Source organism: Aythya ferina (genome assembly GCF_964211825.1).
Source record: "Aythya ferina genome assembly, chromosome: 29".
Taxonomy (NCBI): domain Eukaryota; kingdom Metazoa; phylum Chordata; class Aves; order Anseriformes; family Anatidae; genus Aythya; species Aythya ferina.
The window spans coordinates 363,603-381,449 of record NC_140326.1 but is presented as its reverse complement, the minus strand read 5'-3'; the positions used below and the strand labels follow the sequence as shown (position 1 = coordinate 381,449).

General features: G+C 69.1%; 2 protein-coding genes across 2 annotated transcripts; both read right to left on the bottom strand.

Annotated features, from left to right (window-relative positions):
• Window positions 1–1,410: 1,410 nt before the first annotated feature.
• MUC1 (mucin 1, cell surface associated) lies at window positions 1,411–5,762 on the bottom strand. The gene is made up of 7 exons (XM_084500890.1): window positions 5,638–5,762; window positions 4,087–4,742; window positions 3,745–3,818; window positions 3,478–3,620; window positions 3,125–3,240; window positions 2,864–3,010; window positions 1,411–1,942 (listed from the first exon to the last, which is right to left on the bottom strand). Exons 1-7 carry the CDS (start codon window positions 5,684–5,686, stop codon window positions 1,871–1,873), a joined length of 1,257 nt encoding a protein of 418 aa, XP_084357016.1. The 5' UTR covers window positions 5,687–5,762; the 3' UTR covers window positions 1,411–1,870.
• Window positions 5,763–7,555: 1,793 nt separating this feature from the next.
• On the bottom strand, window positions 7,556–17,289 carry THBS3 (thrombospondin 3). The gene is made up of 23 exons (XM_084500327.1): window positions 16,778–17,289; window positions 15,367–15,573; window positions 14,956–15,212; window positions 14,756–14,858; window positions 14,276–14,302; window positions 13,762–13,844; window positions 13,521–13,572; window positions 13,287–13,435; window positions 12,950–13,090; window positions 12,678–12,755; window positions 12,441–12,593; window positions 12,205–12,315; window positions 11,984–12,091; window positions 11,568–11,727; window positions 11,338–11,456; window positions 11,160–11,212; window positions 10,860–11,053; window positions 10,603–10,781; window positions 10,460–10,508; window positions 10,085–10,281; window positions 9,822–9,994; window positions 8,842–8,981; window positions 7,556–8,466 (listed from the first exon to the last, which is right to left on the bottom strand). Exons 1-23 carry the CDS (start codon window positions 16,872–16,874, stop codon window positions 8,408–8,410), a joined length of 2,889 nt encoding a protein of 962 aa, XP_084356453.1. The 5' UTR covers window positions 16,875–17,289; the 3' UTR covers window positions 7,556–8,407.
• Between the last annotated feature and the right edge of the window lie 558 nt (window positions 17,290–17,847).

The window sequence follows — 17,847 nt, the reverse complement described above, 5'->3', positions numbered from 1 at the left end:
GCAGCCCCCCCTCCGGGGCTATTTTTAGCTTCATTCCTTCCTCCCAGCAAATGAGGCAGGATCCGGCACAGCCCCCCCCACCTGGGCCATGCTGCTGTGGCCGTGCACGTGAACGCCCCCCCGGTGCTGCCCTGCCCCTGCTGCCTTCTCCCACCGCAGCCCCTCGGCCCCGTGCCGCCCAGCTGCTGGTTTCGGTTGCTGTTGGCAGCTCTGTCGGCGAGGCACAATGGAAAATATAAAGCATGCCCCCCCCCCCCAGCCTAATCCACACCCCTCGGCCCCATCTCCAGCCTCAGGGCTTGCGTCACCCACCCTCACAGCCAGCCCAGCCGTGCCCTGGAGCCCCCAGCCCCTCGCCCTCACCCCCTGGCACCCCCCGGCACCCATCGGGGTCCCCAGGCACCCCGGTGATGTCCCCCCGCCCGGGGCCCACGTGCTGTGGCCAAGGGGCCCGCGAGCCACGTGCCATCGGGTCACAGCTGGTCCCGGTCCCACGGCTGGTTCCTGTTGAAGCTGCTGGCCCCGTGCCCCATCTGACAAATGCTTTCTTTATATAAGTTGTGTTTCCTTGTTTTTCTGGCTCTTCGGTAGTTGCCAAAACTCTCCCAGTCCCCAGAGCAGGCGCCCCAGCCCAGCCCGAGCCAAGCAGCTCAGCGTGTGTCCCCACAGCGGGGCAGGATGCGTCCCCAGCCCCGGGACTTCCCGCTGCCCACCCTCACCCCTCCGCACGCCCTGCAGCCCAGCTCCTCTTTCCATGGTCCCAGAAGCAGTTTTGGGGCTCTGGCTGTGCCGGGATGGCTTCAACCACAGCTTTCCAGGCTCCTGAGCCCAGACGCAGCCCTGGCTCAGGCAGGGGATGATTTTGGGAGCAGCCTGGCTCAGACACGACTGCAGCCCCCAGGCAGCTGTGACAGTGATGCACACGATCGGTCTTCTGCAGCTCTCTCCCCACAGCTTTATGGCTTGACCATCATCACCTTCACGCACAACTCGTGCAGGGTGACAAGTTGCTCTGCCCGAGCCCCGTGTTTGCACAAAACAAACCCCAGGAGAACAGTGCTGGCCAGGCAGGGGGGGTGTAACAGGGCCTGGAAGGAGCCTGTGTCACACCCCGGGGGACGGACGGACACCACCCACATGCAGGTGACTGTAGGAAAAGTGACAGAAATGACCTCATAAGCCAGAAACCTGAGAGTGCCTGGAAAGAGAAACGAGAGCAGGCGCCGAGCTGAGCGTCACTCGAGGTGATGGCGGTGCCGGGGAATCTCCACCCGCCGCTGCTCCTGAAGGCATCAGCAAAGACCCCCCCCCATGAGAGCCACCCCGCGGGTGCCGGGGATGTCCCCACACAGGACGCCGTGCCCAGAACTGCCACAGCCCCCCTTGGCTGTGTGGGGAACCAAGCCCGACTGTGCCCATCCTTTTATTGTGAAATGCGATAAATACACCACTGCCACGCACCCCGCAGCCCCACGGAGCCCAGCCGCAGAGCCTGGCACCGCCATCCCCTAAATATATATATATATTATATAAAACAACACCACAAAAAGAAAAATTAGACCCCTGGGGGCGAGTGCAGGCAGGATGCGAGCCCAGCCCCCTGCCCGCAGCACGGAGCAGGGGGTGCACAGCCAGGCTGGGGGGCTTGGAGTGGGGCCATGAGGGAGGAAAAAGGGGGATGGGGGGGGGGCACTCGTGCCCAAATCTTTGTTCTTCCAGTTCTGTCATGCGCGCGAATCCGGCTGCTCCAGAACCATCCAGCTCCCGCTGCCCGTGGCGAGGGGCTGAGCGGCGCCGGGGGACGTGCCCAGGGCCGGTGCTGCCGCCCCAGGAGCGGGGGGGTCGCGGCCGTCCCGTCCCCTCGCATCCCTCAGAGGTTGTCGGAGGAGGCAGATGGGTTGGTGTAGGTGAAGGTGCCGCCCCCCGCAATGGTGCCCGCCACCTGGGAGAGGGGAAACAAGGGGGGGTCACGACAGAGCTGGGCTGGGAAGGGCCGGGGGCCGAGCCCCCCCAAAGTCCCCACGAGGCCTGGGGGCGGTGGGAGACCCCCTGGCGAGCAGATCCATGGGGGTCAGCCCTGCAGCAGCCAGTGCACCACGGGCACCACGAACAGCCCGGTTTTAACCAAAAATACCCACGTGGACACCCCCAGCTCCCCGGCCACAGGAGCCAGTGGAGGATCAGCGCAGCCAGAGCAGCCTGGGCCGCTTTTCTCTCCTCCCGCTGGCTAAGCCTGCCCAGCAAGAGCGAAGGTAAATATTTACCCAGGCCCCTGGTATTTGAACAGCGAGAGCTGCTTGCACAGCGCGGAACAGCTGGATACGGCCCCCGCCCCGCAGCACCGGGCACAGCAAACAGCGGGGCCGGGGCCAGCCCCAAAACCCACATTGCTGGGGCCAGCCGCAGCCCCACACGTGTGCACGCAGCGCTCGACGCTGCTGGTGCCAGATCTGGACCCCCTCACCCTCCCCTTTGCCCCCTCGTGCCCCGGCTCCAGGGTGCCAGGATCTGGCCGAGCCTGAGGATGGGGCGCGGGGAGGCAGCGGTTCCACCGAGCCCCCGCGCACCGGCGAGGGTGGGTGGGGGGGAGCCACCACCCAAGGTCGCCGGCAGCTTCCTGGCTCCAGCCGGGGCTGCCAGCGCCACGGCTCCATCCAGGCGTGAAAGGTGAAAGGCTCACCTCCCTGCCAGCTGCAGCCCGGGGCAGGCTCCCAGGGACCGGGGCCACCAAGTGCCCGTCCCCACCGGCTGGTTTTGTCCTGCCGGCTCCATCAAGGGCAGGGGCGAGGGACGCGGCCGCACCGAAAAGCGACGGCCCCGGCACCACCCCGCTGCCAGGACACCGCGGGCGCTCGGCTCTCACCTGGCTGTAGGGGTTGTGCTTGGTGTTGGGGGACACGTAGCGCCCGTGGCTCTGGTACGGGGGGTACTCGGCCATGGGGTGGTAGGAGTCCTTCGTGCTGAACAGGTCCAGCTTCCCTCGGCTCTTCCGACGGCAAGAGCAGGTGGTCTGGGGGGGTAGGGGGGCTCCGTGAGTGGGACGGGGTCAGGGGCCCAAAGGCAGCGGGGATGGGGACAGGGGCTCAACAGCAGAAAGCCGGTGAGGATGAGGATGGGGACTCACCAGCAGAGCACAGATGAGGATGCTCAGCAGCAGCAGGACACAGACCAGGACCAGCAGAGCAATGGCCCAGTCCGGAACCCGCGGCTGCTCCACCGGGGCCGTCACTTCCACGCCACCTGAAGAGCAGCAGAGCCGTGTCTGTACCTCCGGGCACAGCCCCGCCAGACCCCCGGGAAGGGGCCAGAAGGGAAAGAGCCCTTCTCCCCTCGGGCCCAGCCCAGCACACTGACACAGACACTCATCCCACTTGTCCCACCGGGGATAAACCCAGGACGGGTGCAGAAGCCACCCGAAGCGGCCGTGCCGGGCTCCCCCTGCTCAAAGCACCCCCGGGGCCCGAGCCCCCCGCTCACTTTGGATGTCGACCAGCTGCAGGTCCATGATGTACCCGTTCGAGTCCAGCTGGCTTCTCAGCTTCTTCTCGGCAGAGTCACTCGTGATGGAGTCTTCGCTGTGCCCAAACACGAGGGTGGATTGCACGGCCACCGACCCTTGGCTGCTTGAGAGAGGAGGTGTTGGAGCCAGGACCGCCACCTCCCGCTGCCCCCTCCCGGCCATCCCCCCGCCAGGGGCTCTGCACTGCGCTGGGCTTCCCAGCCTGAGCCCCCTGCCCACGGTACCTGAAACGGAGCTCACTGCACCCCTTGTAGGTCTGCCTGCCCATGCAGCTCGTGCAGCCATAGACACTTTCAAACTGGAAAAAAAAAACATTGGGGGGGTCACGACCACATCCCCAGCTCTCACCCCACTGCCTCCCAACCCCAGCATCCTCCCCTTCACCCCAGCATGGCCCCATCTCCTGCTGTCCCCACCTCTCTGCCCAGTGGGACGGGGCTGCAGGAGGAGCTCACAGAGCCCAGGGTGCATTTACAGGGAGCCCCTACCTAAGGTGGCTCCTTCCTGGCACAGACCACAAGGTCTTTGCTTGCTGAGGGCAGCCAGCGAGCAGGGCTGGCACTCACCATGGTCAAGACAGCACGGCTCAGGCTCCTGTACTCCTTCGACATGGGATCGAGCAGGCTCTGGTTGAAGTTTCTGTTCAGAATGCGGAAGGACAGCGGGACGCGGAGGAGCAGCTGGACCACGGTGGGAGGCAGAGCTGCGGCTTTGCTGGGGTTGGGACCCCCGCTGCTCCCGAGCACGGCCATGGGGGTCTTGCTGTGCGCTGTGCTGCCCTGAGAGGTGACAGAGGCTGTCTTTGTGGGGACAACCTCGGCGCTGCTGTTCACGGTGGCGTTGGTGTTGGACGTGGGAATCACAGAGCTGCCATCGGTTGCGGTGCTGGCTTTGGAGGGGGGGACCCCATTGCTGTCATTTGTGCTGATGTTGTTGTGGGGGAACAGAGGGATAATGGAGACGGACACCACGGTGCTGTCGGTTGTGTCATTGCCAGCAGAGCTGTTGCCTGTTGGAAACGCTGTCACATGGGAGGGGACAGAGCCGTGGGACCCGTTGCCGCTGGTGTTCTGGGAGGTGGCGTTGTTCAGGGTGGGCGTCATCACCGTTGTCTCAGTGGTGGTCGTCTCCACAGTGGTGGTCTCGGTGGTGGTGGTCTCTGTGGTGGTTGTCTCGGTGGTGGTGGTCTCGGTGGTGGTGGTGGTGTTCAAGGCGTGCGTACCTAAAGGACAAAGGGGGTCAGGAACTGGGGCTACAGCATCAGTTTGGGAAGAAATTCTACACAACGAGGCTCCTTCACGAGACCCTTCTCAGGACAAAAAGGTGCAGAGGAGTCCCACAACCTCCATGAGAGCAATGCCTGCAAGGCCAGCAAGAACTTCAGGAACATCCCCGGTGAGACTCATGTTGGGCACACGTGGCATGAGCAAGGGGTGCCTGGGCGGCTGCCCCATGCCCAGCCCTGCAGAGCCGTGCCCCGCTCAGGACCCACTGCCACGCCGTGCCACTAAAACCTTTGTGATGAATGCAAATGGCTGGGCTAGGAAGGCAGAAAGCCCCACGGCGCTCACACCCCTGCTCCCCGGGACGTGCATCGCCTGGCTCAGGGCCAGCGCAGGCGGCTCCTCGTGGGCGCTTTCCCAGCAGGTGCCGCAGGAGCCCTGGAGGAGCGCCCGGGGTCCGGACATCTTGCTGAGGCACACGCCCGCATACCAGCCTGCGAGCCCCAGGCGCAGCCTGCTCCATCCAGCCCCAGCACAGCCCGTCCGCCCCGTGCTCAGCCCCGGCCGATCCCTTTGCTCGGCGCTAAAAGGGACGTGGACACCACCAAGGGCTGAGCAAGGTCCCCAGCTCCTGTTGTTTTTTTTTTTTGGGGGGGGGGACAATCAGCCCTAGGGCACTGCACCCCAGGGACAGAGCGCACCAGGTGGTGATGCACCCGCTGCTGGGTGCTGAGGGTCACGGGGTGCCACCAGGTCCCTGCTCACAAAACCAACTGGGAGACCCCCCCCCTCGCCTCCCCACCCCGTTACCACCCCGCACACCCAGGTCCCAGCCCAGTTCCCACCAGCTTGAGGTGCCACCAGCCCCCGGTGCCGCCAGCCCCCGCACCTCACCTGCACCCAGCACCACGAGCAGCAGCGGCAGAAGCGCGGTGACCTCCATGGGGCTCGTCCGGGGGGGGCCCAGTGCCTGTGGGGGGGGGCTCAGCAGCAGCTGCTCCTCCCGTTAGGCAGCAGCGTTGAGCGGTCGGGGACTGGTGGCTCGGCGGCGGCTGCAGCTTTATAGAGCACCTGGAGCAGGTGGGGAGGCCCCACCCCGCCACCGGCCCCGACCTGCACGTGGTGAAGGGGGGGCCCCTCCACCCTGCTTGACGCAGGGCATGAGGGTGCCGTCCCACCACCGGGACCCCTGGGGCACCCTCCGTCCTGTGCTGGGGTCCCCCTGCAGCTCCGTGCCTTCTGTGCTGGGGTCCCCTCGTGGCTCTGCGTTCTCCCAGTTTGGGGACCGGGGAGGGGACCCTGCCACAGCATCCCCCGTGCCGTGGGACGTGGCCTAGGGCAGGGGCATTGGTTTTGGGGTCCTCGTGCAGGGGGGTTCCAGCCGTGTCATTGCTCCTGGGAGCTGGTGGGGAGCATGGGGTGGGGGCCAGAGCCCCGCAGCCCCCCTGTAGATGGGGGGCCTCATCCTCTCATTCAGCCTGGGGTTAATCATTACCGGCCCGGCCACTGCCTCGCCCTACACTCAAATAAACTCTGGCACCCCCCCACCCCAAACTGCTTACGCAGGTGAGGCCCAGGGCCCCACTAAACCCCAGTCCCTCCCCACCGCCAAATGTCCCCACCTGGTCCCTGGGCTGGGCACAAGGATCCCGGGGGGCACAAGCCCCCCTCTGCTGCTGGAGAAGACTTTTCTGCTCGCCCCGGGGGACACCAGGAGCAAACCCCGTGGGGGGGCCGTGGCCCCCCAATGCCTGGTGCCAAACCGGATGCCTGAGCCCCACCCCAGAGGCACCAGGTGCCACCCAGGCCAGGCACAGAGCCCCCATCCTCCCCCCGGTGCCATGTGCTCCCCCCACGTCTGTGGGGTCCTTTCTGCCCCCCTACCCCTGCCCAGGGGGGAGAGCCCCAGTTCCTGTGGAGGGCTCGGGGTCCCAGCCCCAAACTCCCCCCCCCAGCCCCATGCAGGGGGTACTGCTGTGCGCTGGGGAGGTGGGGGTGGTCTGGGGGTATTGGGGCAAGGGGGAGGGCAGGAGAGGGGGCACCCCCGGCTGCAGGAGCAGCAGCACAAAGGAGAGGCTGCCCGGGCACCAGCCCAGTGCGTGCGGGACCCAGCTGCACCCAGTGCCCGCGATGGGGCTGCGCCTTCCTCACCCAGCCCCTCACCTCTGTGCCCAGCACCGGGGATGGGGGTCCCAGGCTGCGAGCCGTGCCCCCCCCCCCGACCACTCCCCCAACTCAGCACACGGGCACAGGTTTGTGGTTGTCGTGGTTTGGCTTTGTTTTTGGCTTTTTTATGGGCTGCAAAACTCCTCTTAGCAGAAAAACACAGAGGGGGGGCGAGGAAGGGGCCGGGCACCCGGAGCTGCGCCCCCAGCGCCCCCCAGCACCGGGCTCGGGAGCCGCGGGGCCGGGCTCCCCCCCCCCAAACCTCCACGCGTGGACGCGGGGCACGAACCCCACGCGCGCCCCCGCTGCCCCGCCCGGCGGCGCTGGAGCTGCGGCGCCTCCTGGCGGGCGCGGCCCCGCGCAGCGCCAGCACCGAGCCCCGGTGGAGCGGAACGGGACCGGCACCGGCACCACGACCGGGACCGGGGCCGGCAGCGGAGCCCCCCGCGCCTCCGTGCCCCGCCGCAGCCCGCTCCCTCGGGCCCGGTGCCGAGGGCTGCCCGGGGATACGGGCACGGCGCCGGGCGGAGGGCTGGGAGCAGACGGGACGGGACGGGACGGGACGGGAGGCGCTCGGTACCGAGCGGTGCCTGCCCCCGTCCCGTCCCGTCCCGTCCCGTCCCGTCCCGTGCCGTGCCCGCAGCCCCTCCGCTCCGCCCGGTACCGGCAGCACCGTGCCGGCAGCAAGCACCGCCCCATCCCCTCCAGGCTCCGGTACCACCGGGGCGGCGGCTGCCCGGTACCGGCCGCGTTGCCCTTTGAAGAGCGGGGCCCACCACCTCCGCCGCGGCGGGGCCGGTGCCGGTGCGGGCCCCGCGCGCGCTCCGGGGCGGGGCGGGGCGGGCTCGGGGGAGGCGGGGGGGGGGGGGGGGGGCACATTCCGCCGCGTTGCCGGGCCAGCCGTCGCCATGGCGACCGGGCACTGCCGCCGGGGCTCGGCGCTCACGGCGCAGTTCCCACGGAGCGGCCCCGCGCGGCGGCGGCGGCGGCGGCGGCTCCGCTCCGGTCCCTCCGGGGCGGCGGCAGGGCCGGGATGCGGTGCAGTGTTGTGCCCTCGCCTACCAATATTGCACTCGTCCCGGCCTCCCGCCGTCCCGGGTTCCGCCGGTAGGACCGGGTAGCACCGGGCTGCCCCCCCCCCCCGCCCCCCCCCCGACGACCCCACCGGGAGGACGGCGAGGGAAGGAACCGGGAGCACGGGGCGGGAGAGAGGGATGGGGGGGGGGGGAATGGGGGCGGGAGGGGGCCGGGGCCGCCCCCTAGGAACGGGGCGCGCAGGCGAAAATCCGGTGGAAACTTTATGGCCCGGCGGCGGGAGAGGCAGGGCCGGGGGGGGGACGCGGCCCCGCCGCCCACCGGAGCCGCCCCGCCGCTCCCGGCACTGCAAAGTCCGCGGGGCCGCGGGTGGGGAGGGGGCGGCGGCGGGGGGCGGCGGAGCCCGGACCGAGCCCGGGTGCCGCAGGCGGAGGGGGGGGGCCCCGGGCCGGGCGGGGGCGGCTCACTCGCGGCCCTCCAGCAGGAACCGGCGGAAGGGCTCGAAGTCTGCGGGGATCGAGTCTGCGGGGCGACAGCGGGGAGGGGGGGGCGTGAGGAGCCGGGGGGGGCTCGGCGGGGGGATCGAGCCCCCTGCCGGGACAGCCGGACCCCCCCCCCGAGCTGCCCCAGGGAGCGGGACAAACCCCCCCCGGGCACAGGGACAGGCCCTGGCCCACGCGGGGGGAGCCCGGGGGGACTCCCTCGGGGGTGGGATTCCCCCGGGGGGGGGCTTCCCGCTCCCCCCCCTCCGTCTGCCACGGGGCCGTAGGGGCGAGGCTGCTCGCTCCTCGCCCCGGTGCTCGGGGGTGTCCCCGTGCCCGGGGGTGTCTCGGTGCCCGGGGGGGTGTCCCGGTGCCCGGGGGGGGTCCCGGTGCCCGGGGGGAGCCCCGTGCTCACCGTTGCAGCGGTACTGCAGGTTGGACCAGATGATGTTCTCCTGGGAGAAGCAGAAGACCCCCAGCCGCCCCCCGCGCATGGTGGTGTCGATGATCACCCCCGAGTCCGCCACCAGCTGCGGGCCTTCGTACAGCCGGACCCTGGAGGGGGGGGGCAACAAATGGGGGGTGGGGGCAACAAATGGGGGGGGTCAGCCAGAACCGGGGATCCCCAACATGGGGGGAGTTGGGGGGAGACACCGGGGCACCGCGACGGGGCCCCCGTCGGGGCTGGAGGCGCACCACCGGGGGGTTTCTGTGAGCCCCCCCCCCAAAAAAAAAACAAAACACAACAAAACACCAACCCCGCAGGGATGGAGGCCGGGGCCCCCGCGCCGCCCCCGGCCCGGCCCCGCTGCCTTTGTCGGGCGCTTTGCATGTGAAAGGCCCCGGCGGCCGGCGGGGTCGCCATGGCGACGGGACAATGGCCGCGGGGGCCCGGACGGGGCGGACGGGCCCGGCCCCCGGAGCGTCCCCCCCCCCGCCCCCCCCCGGCGGCCGCCCCGACGGGCTCCTTAAAGGGGAAAAGCAACGGGGAGGGGGGGGCGCAACGGGGTCGGAGCCACCCCCAACGGACGGAATCCGCCCCACGGGTCCCATTCCCTCTCCCAGGGGATGCCGCCCCCCCCGCCCCGTCGGTCCCACCGGGGTAGGACCCCCTCCCACGGGATGGCATCCCCTCCGGGTCAGTCCAGAGGGGGCAGGACCCCCCTCCCGAGGGACGCCATCCCCACCACCGTGTCAGTCCCACGGGGGCAGGACCCCCTCCCCATGCTGTCACCCCCCCACTCAGGTCGGTCCCACCAGCCCAGGACCCCTCCCCATGCTGTCACCCCCTCCCCAGGGACCCGCAAACTCCGCGCTGAGCCTGGCCGGGCTCCTGCCTTCCCCCCCCGCGGTGCTGCCAGCTCCAGTACGCCCCCCCCAGTGCCCCCCACTCACCTGATGTAGCCCACCTGGGGCCTGTGCACCAGCTGCCAGCGGTACGAGGTCTTGTCCCTCCAGCCCACATTGCGGGGGTCCTTCCACAGCAGGCGGACGTGCTCAGGCGTGTGGCCCGTGTGCCACAGTGCGTTGCGCAGGTGCTCCCCGGGGCCCGTGGAGGACTTCACCGCCTGGGGGGGCGCGGGGCATCAGGGGGACCCCGCCGGCAGGGCCTGACCCGCTCCGGGGTGGGGGGGACACAGGAGGGTGGCGGCACCCACCTTGAGCTGCAGCCCCGGCTCGGCCACGGCACGGAAGGGGGTGGCCTGCCAGTACGTCTGCTCCGTCTGCTTCCACATCACCACGTAGAAGCTGGCGCTGTCCTGGTAGCTGAAGATGAAGCCGGCGTAGTCATCGTCGGTGACGGTGTTGACGTGGAAGGTGCCCTCAAAGTCCACCCCGTTGAAAGCCGTGTAGCCTGCGGGTGGGCAAACGGAGGAAGGAGCCCCCTCCCCAGCATGGGGACGGGACCCCGCGCACTGCCTCCATCCAGGGCAGTTTTTACCCCTCTCCATAGGGCACAGAAGTGGCCCTCGACCCCCAGGGAGCAGGGGACAAGGATAAAGGGGCTGTCCCGTGGGGTCTGCACCTCTTACCAACAGCCAAGCCCGGGTCGCTGTTCATGGTCTGCACAATCTCCATGCCCTGTGGATGAGACCTGGGTTAGGGGCGTCCCCGGGGACCTCCCGGCCCCTCTCCGCTCCCACCCCAGCAGAAACATGGGGGGCAGCACCCACACCTGGTTGAGGACCACCCAGTTGGGATCAATCTGCGCGTCCCCCTCGGGGTCCAGGATGACGGTCTGGTAGGCGCGGAAGTCGGTCAGCGTCACCTCGGCGCTCTCCGGGCACACGTCCAGCTGGTCGATCACCGTGTCGTTGTCGAAGTCCTCCTCGCACGCGTCACCCACGCCGTTCCCTGGGCACACACGCAGGGGTCACGGATGGACGGGACCCTCCAGAGGGCTCTGCCTCCCCCTGCCCGCCCAGCGCTCACCATCCGAATCCTTCTGGTTGGGGTTGGGGATCAGGCGGCAGTTATCGGGGCCGGGTGCTGTGTAGTCAGGGATGCCGTCGTTATCATCATCGTTGTCGCAGTCGTCCCCCAGCCCGTCGTTGTCTGAGTCCAGCTGGGAGCTGTTGGGGATCTCGGCGCAGTTGTCCTTGGTGTCCTGGTGCCCGTCCCCATCACTGGCAGGAGGAATGCAGTCAGGGCAGCACCACAAACCCAGCAACCTGGCACTGAGCTCCAGCACCTTCACCCACCCCAAAGACCCCTGATCTCAAGGACCCTCACCTGTCCTCGTTGGTGTCACAGATGTCCCCTACCAGGTCACTGTCCATATCTGTCTGGAAGAGACCAAAGCCCTAGTTCAGCGGGCACCCTGGGGTGACAGGACCCCAAACCCCGCCAGCCGGGGGGCAGGGTCCTGCAGACCCCAGGACACCCCTGTGCTGGCTGCCCCAGGCCATACCTGAGTTGGGTTGCTCATTTCAGGGCAACTGTCACAGGCATCCCCAACGCTGTCCTCGTCCCGGTCTGTCTGCAGCGGGTTGGGCACCTTGGGGCAGTTATCCAGCATGTTGGGAATTCCTGCAAGGACAGAGGCGTGTGGGTGCCCTCAGCACCCCAGCGTGGCTGTGACAGTCCTAAATCCGCAAGGAGCCCCTGGCCACACGCAGTGCAGCCTCATGAGCCACTCACCGTCCCCATCGATGTCATTGTCACAAGCGTCCCCCTCGCCATTGCTGTCCGTGTCCCGCTGGTCATTATTGGGTACGTTGGGGCAGTTGTCACAGGCATCCCCAAAGGAGTCAGTGTCCGAATTCTGCTGGTCTTTGTTGGGGAAGAGCCGGCAGTTGTCCTGGAGGGAAGGGAAGGACAGAGATGCCCCCATTGTGGTGGCTGGCAGAGCAGAGCCACACTCTGGCATGGGTCAGGGCAGGGGGACATCTCCAGCGTGCCCGCTGAGACCGTCCCAGAGCCACAAACCCCGGCCTGCTGCCCCCCAGGAGCAGCATCCTGGGGACACCAGAATCAAGCCAAAGCAAGAAGCTTAGCCCCTTGCCCAGCACGAGCCCTGGAGCCACAGGCATGTCCTGCCCGCGTAGCACAAACACCTCCACGTTCTTGATGCCATCACCATCGGCGTCATCGTCACACTGGTCCCCGATGCCATCGTTGTCGGCGTCCTCCTGCCCTGAATTCGGCGTCAGGCGGCAGTTGTCCTGGAAGCACAGACACCAGTAAAGACAGGGAGGAGGACAGCTCCGGAGCCCAGCCCCACTACAGGCTAGTGGGCTCCCAAGCCCCTCGCGCCCCTCGCCACGGGGAGGCCCACCTGCTTGCAGTGCTTGTTGTTGTCGATGCAGGGCAGGGGCTCATCGGGGTAGCCGTCGAGGTCGGTGTCTTGCCCGCACACGTTGCCGTTGCCAGCCCAGCCCACGTTGCACTGGAGAAAGGAGGAATCAGGGGCTGGGAAACAGGGAAGAGTCCTGGCAGAAGCAACCGCTGCTCCTGCCAATTCCTCCAGCACCCTCTGCGTCTCGGTCAGCCCGTCCTGGCCTTCCCGCTCACCGCACAGGAAATTTCACCGTTCCTCTCGAACACGCAGAAGCCGTTGATGTCGCAAGGGTTGGAGGTGGGAGTGCTGCAGGACCGCTGCGGGATGCAGCCGGATGTCTGATTCCCCACAAACCCTGACTTGCAGGGGCCACATTTATAGGAGCCCTGGGAGAAACGGGGCACGGGGCAGGGTCAGGAGTGTGAAGAGGCCCCCGATGTCGGGCAGGAGACCAGGGCAGCTCCGCTCACCAGCGTGTTGGTGCAGATGGAGTTGGGGTCGCAGCCGCCGTTGTTCCCATCGTTGCATTCATCAATATCTGTGCAAACCTGAGAGCAGGATGGGAGAAACCATCGACCTTCTGCCCCCGCAGCTCCTGCAGGAGACCCACCCCATGCCCACAGCCTGCTTTCGGCACTGCTCTCCTTCAGAGCAGGGTCTGGCAGGCTCAGCATCCCCTGCCCGTCCCTGCAGCCCAACCAACCGGAGCACCCATGGCCAAATCCCACAGCACTGCACTCACCTGCTTGCTGGCCTTTGCGTAGTCAGCCCCCACGCCAGAGACGGTGTTGCCCCGATAGCCACGGGGACAGGGCTCACAGCGGAAGCCCGGTGCAGTGTTGATGCACTTCGAGCCGGGGAAGCAGGGGTTGGCATGAGCGCACTGTGGGCACGGAGAGAGAGAAAAGCTTTGCTACGGGTACGGCACCAGTGAGAGTACCCCGGTGGGTCTGTCCCCACCGGGTGGCTTAGGGACACATACGGAGACGGGAAGCATCTCGTGTGTGACACCTGCCCGTGCTGCCTGCCAGCTCTGGGGCTCAGACTCCCCCCCGCTGACAGGCACGAGGCCCGCTCACCTCATCGATGTCGGCGCAGTGTGTGCCGTTGCCCTCCAGGCCCGGCGGGCAGGGCCCGCAGCGGTACCCGGGGTACTCGTACGTCTCCATGCAGTCCACGCCGCTGAAGCAGGGGTTGGGGTTGCAGCGAGAGCGGTGCTCGTGGAAGCCTGTGGAGATGAGGGCCGGGCAGGGTGGTGAGCCAGGACAAGTGCACGCTCCCTGGGTTGGAAGCCAAGCCACGACAACACTCACCGCAGACCTGGCACTCCATGATGGTGTTGCGGATCAGGGACATCTCCTTCACCTGTGAAGCAGCAGAGCACAGGGTGTTAGGGACAGGGGTGACTTGGGGAACATCACGCCCCTGGGGTGCAGAACCCGCATCCAAGCTCTGCCACGTATCTTCAAGCTCCATGCTGCCCTCACGGTGCCCAGCACCCTGCCCTTGGCCAAGTCCAGCCTGGGCAGTGCCAGTACCACTGCCCCGCCTCACCTGGTCCCTAATGTCTTCTCGCAGGTCTGTCAGGATGCGGTTGAAGAGGGTCAGCTGTGTGACCAGCGCCTTGGTCTGCTCGCCTGCCACAAGCAGGGAGGACAAGGTCAGCCCCAGCCCCAGGACAGAGGCAGCCTCCTGGGGCCAGGGGCTAAGGGCTGCCTTGCCCATCCCACACCGCACCAGGGGGCACAAGGCAACCCCTGACCCTTCCTTCTCCTCCCTCATCAGGTGCAAAGCCACCCAGCTCCTGGTCCTTGCACTGCAAGGACAGGTGTCAGCACCAAGGACCTGCCCAGCCACGTGCTAGTTCATCCCCACTGGGGTCCTAAGACCTCACAGGACCCTTTCTGTATAACACATCCCATGCCCCTCTGATCTGCCCCATTCCAGGGTGCCCAGCAGGTGCTAGGGACTCTGGGACAGGCTCCAAAGGGTTTTACACCTCCATGGAGCCCCAACCACCATCACCATCCCCACAGCTGGAAAAAGGGGAAGCGGAGCAGGGACTTACCCAGGATGGAGGCCAATGCACTTGTCACTGCAGGGAGGAAGACAAGATCTTGTTGAACACTGCTTTGGCCAGCACACGGCCTGGAGACCCAGCACGCCCCCTGCCAGGGTGTGCTCGAGGGACAGAGGAGCCACCAAGGAACAAGTTCCCCCTGTGGAGGACTGCGATGCCACCTGCCATCCCCGCACAACAAACTGCTGGGCAGTCTCTTGAGGCTCCATGGCCTTCCAGATCGCAACCCTCACCTTCCCTTGCATGGCTGTTCCTGGCCACCACGTGCACAGGAGCTCCCGTGTGCATAGGGCTGTCTGGCATGGGGCAGAGGCAGAAGCTCCCCCTGCACGATGCGGTGCTGTGCCCCCTATGCATTAGCCTGTGCTCTTTGTGCTGCCCACCCAAGGTGCCGTACGACACGTAGCATGCATGGGGGAACCATGGCCAGTCCCCCGTGCTCGGAGCAGAACACGGACGTGCCGTTACCTGCGCTGTGAATGGATTCATCTCCCTGGAACGGACACTCGCTCAGCGCCCCAACTCGGCTCATGGAGCCTCCCAGAATCAGCTTCATGGACTCCACAAACCCCTGACGTAGCAGAGGAGATGCAGTCAGCCACGGGAGGCTCTGCCTGTCCGAGGGGTACGAAGGACATTCGGCCCCACGCAGGGGTCCCGGCACTCACCTGCATCCTCTGGTAGGCCTTCTGTCCTGTGCGCACCTCGATCGACTCCACCTCTGCCAGGGGGATCTCGGACAGCTCGGGCAGCCCCACGCTGGAGTCCACTTGCTTGCAGTCCACGTAGAGCTCCACGCTCAGCATGTCCCCGCGCAGCCCGCTCAGGCGCACGATCACTGTGTGGCTCTGCCCGTCCGCCACGTGCGCGTGCTGCAGGTTGACCGAGTGCAGCTTGTTGTCCTCCCGCAGGTAGCGCACCAGCACTGCGGAGGGGTGGGAAGGGGCCGTGAGCTCTCCTCCCCGGCCCCTTGGGACCAGTTGCAGCAGACCTGAGCAGTCCCTGCCGAGCTCGGTCCCTGTTTCTCTTCCCACATCCCCAGCGTGTGCCCCCCACGTCCCCACGCAGCAGGCACCTACCCTTGTTGATCTTCCCCACCACGGACACCTCCAGCCACCTCGTGTTGTCCTTTTTGGAGTAGAGGCCGAAGAGGGTCCCCCCCTGCTTGGGGGGCAGGCGGAAGGTGGAGAGGAGGAAAACGTCGTTCACCGTCAGGAGCTCCATCCGGATCTTGTGCGTGATGCTGGCCATCTGCCGGGCCTCGCTCACCAGGAGCAGGTCGATGACTGCGGGGAGCCAAGGACGGGGGTCGCATCCTGCCCGGCCGCTCGGGAGCGGGGGGTGATGCCCGGTTCGGGGCACCGCCGCCGGCCCGACCCGCTGCAAACCGGCCCCGCCGGGCCCGGGGAAGCCCCGAGGACTCCCGGGGAGGCTCCGCACGGTCCCGCCGGCTCCGCCCAGCCCCGACCCCGCGCGGTGGCGCTCCAGGACCGGGAGCGGGAGCGGCCGCCCCTCCGAGAAGGATCCGCGGAGTCCCCGCCACCGGCGGCCCGGAGCCCGGGAAACGGGCGGGGCCCCCGGCTCGGGGCCTTCCCCGCTCCCCCCTCGCTCCGGGGTTTCCCTGCGGAGGCGGCCGCACCGCCCCGAGCATCCCAGCTGCCGGGCGGGGAAGGCTGGCGGAGCCCCCGGCCCGGCGGCCGCGGGGAACGGAGCGGAGCGGGGACGCGGCTCCCGGGGAGGCTCCGGGAGGGGGAAGCGCGGAGCCCCACCGGCGCCGGGCCCCGGGAACCGGCGCTGAGCAGCCACCGCGGCCGCCCCGCCGAGGCGCTGCGGGAACCGGAGCCCCGACGAGGAACGGGCCGGCCCTCAGCACAGGCCCGGGGCGCTCCGGGGGAGCACGGAGAGCCCGGTCCCGCCGGGGCACGGCAGCCCGCTCGCTCCGTGCCGCCGCACCGGGCAGCCCGGGAGGAGCCGCGACCCTGGGGCGAGCGGCGGCCGCGCAGCCCGACCCCGGCAGCCTCCCCTCTGGCCCCACCGCCCCTCGAACCGGAGCCCTCCCGCCGCGGGCACCGCTGCACAGAGCCGGGTACGGGGACCGGCGTCCAGGCGCGGCTGGCGGCGGCCCTGCCCGCAGCTGGCCCCGGGACTGCGGGCAGCGGCGACCCTCGGGGGTGCTGGCGGCCGTCCCGAGCTCCGGGGATGAATGTCCCTCTGTCCCCAGCCCGGAGCGCCGGCTCGCCGCAGCTGCCCGCAGCCCGGCTGCCAGACCTCCCAGGGAGAGCACAGCCGCTGTCAGCGGCCCCGGGCCGGCCGGCGGGGGCCAGCAGCCCCCGGCTCAGGGCAGCGGGGCAAGGAACCGCCGCTTCCCCGGCTCGCAGCGGGCCGGGAACGGCGGGGGCGCCCCGTCCGCGTCGCCCCGTCGGGGCTGTCCGGCCGTCCCCGCGCCTGCCGCTGCCCGGCGGGACGGAGCGGCACCGGGAGCCGCCTTACCTTGCAGCCCCTGGCGAGCCGCTCCGGCGGCGCCCAGCAGGAGCAGCGCCAGGAGCGCGCCGAGCGCCGTGCCCCCCGCGGCCGCCGGTGCCCCCATGCCGCCGGTGCCGCCGGTGCGGAGCGGAGCGCGGCGGGGCGGAGTGGCGCGAGCGGGGAGGGGCCGGCGCTGGCGGCGAGGAGGAAACAAAGAGCCGTCAATCACGGACGCGCATCCCGGGGACCCCGGCGGGCGCTCCGCCGCGGCGGGCCGGCCGCAGCCCCGCCAAGCGGAGAGCAGCGGGGCGGGGCGGGGCGGGGCGCGGTGCACCGGGACCGGCCGGCGGCAGGGCCCGGAGCTGCGGGAGACCCCCGGGCACCTCGGCGCTGCCCGCCCCTGCACGGCTCCCGCTCACAGAAATTGAGTGTGGCAGGCGCCGGTTCACCGGGAGGTCAGGCAGTCTGGGGCCGCCTCGCTGGGAGCCGGAGCGGCCCCGGCAGCGCCGGAGCGTCCGGCCCGGGAGAGACGGGCACCGGGAGCCGCGGGGACAGCGCGGGGGACGGGGGGTGGCCGAGGAGGAGCCGCTTGGCCAAGGGTGCCTCGCGGTGGGGTCCCAGCCCCCGGGGCCAGGCGGCGCCCCCCGGGCAGCGGAGCCTCCGGGGCCGGCCCCGCTCCCCTGGCCGGAGAGGAGCGAGCGGAGCCAGGCCACCTGGAGCCGGCTCAGCGGCATAAATCAGCCTCAGGAACCGGCCCAAGCCTCCGGAGCAAAATAATGAGCTCATCCGAGAAGCTCCTTCACCTCTGCCCTGGGCTGGGAGCGGGAGCCCTGGGGACGCCGCAGGAGCCTCGACGGCCGATCCCGACGGCAGCGGGGCGCGGAGCTCGGGGTGCGTCCAAGCCCCGGGACCGGCGCTGCTCAGCCCCGGGGGCCGCCTGCGCCCTCAGGCCTCAGCCTCCCGGAGGGCTCGGGCAGAGCCCGGGGCACTCGGCCAGGCTGCAGCTGGAGGCCGCGGGGAGCGGAGCCGCGCAGCCGGGAGGCCGGGGCGGGCCCGGCGGCGGAGCGGCCCCGGCAGCTGGCCCGGCAGCTCCCGCT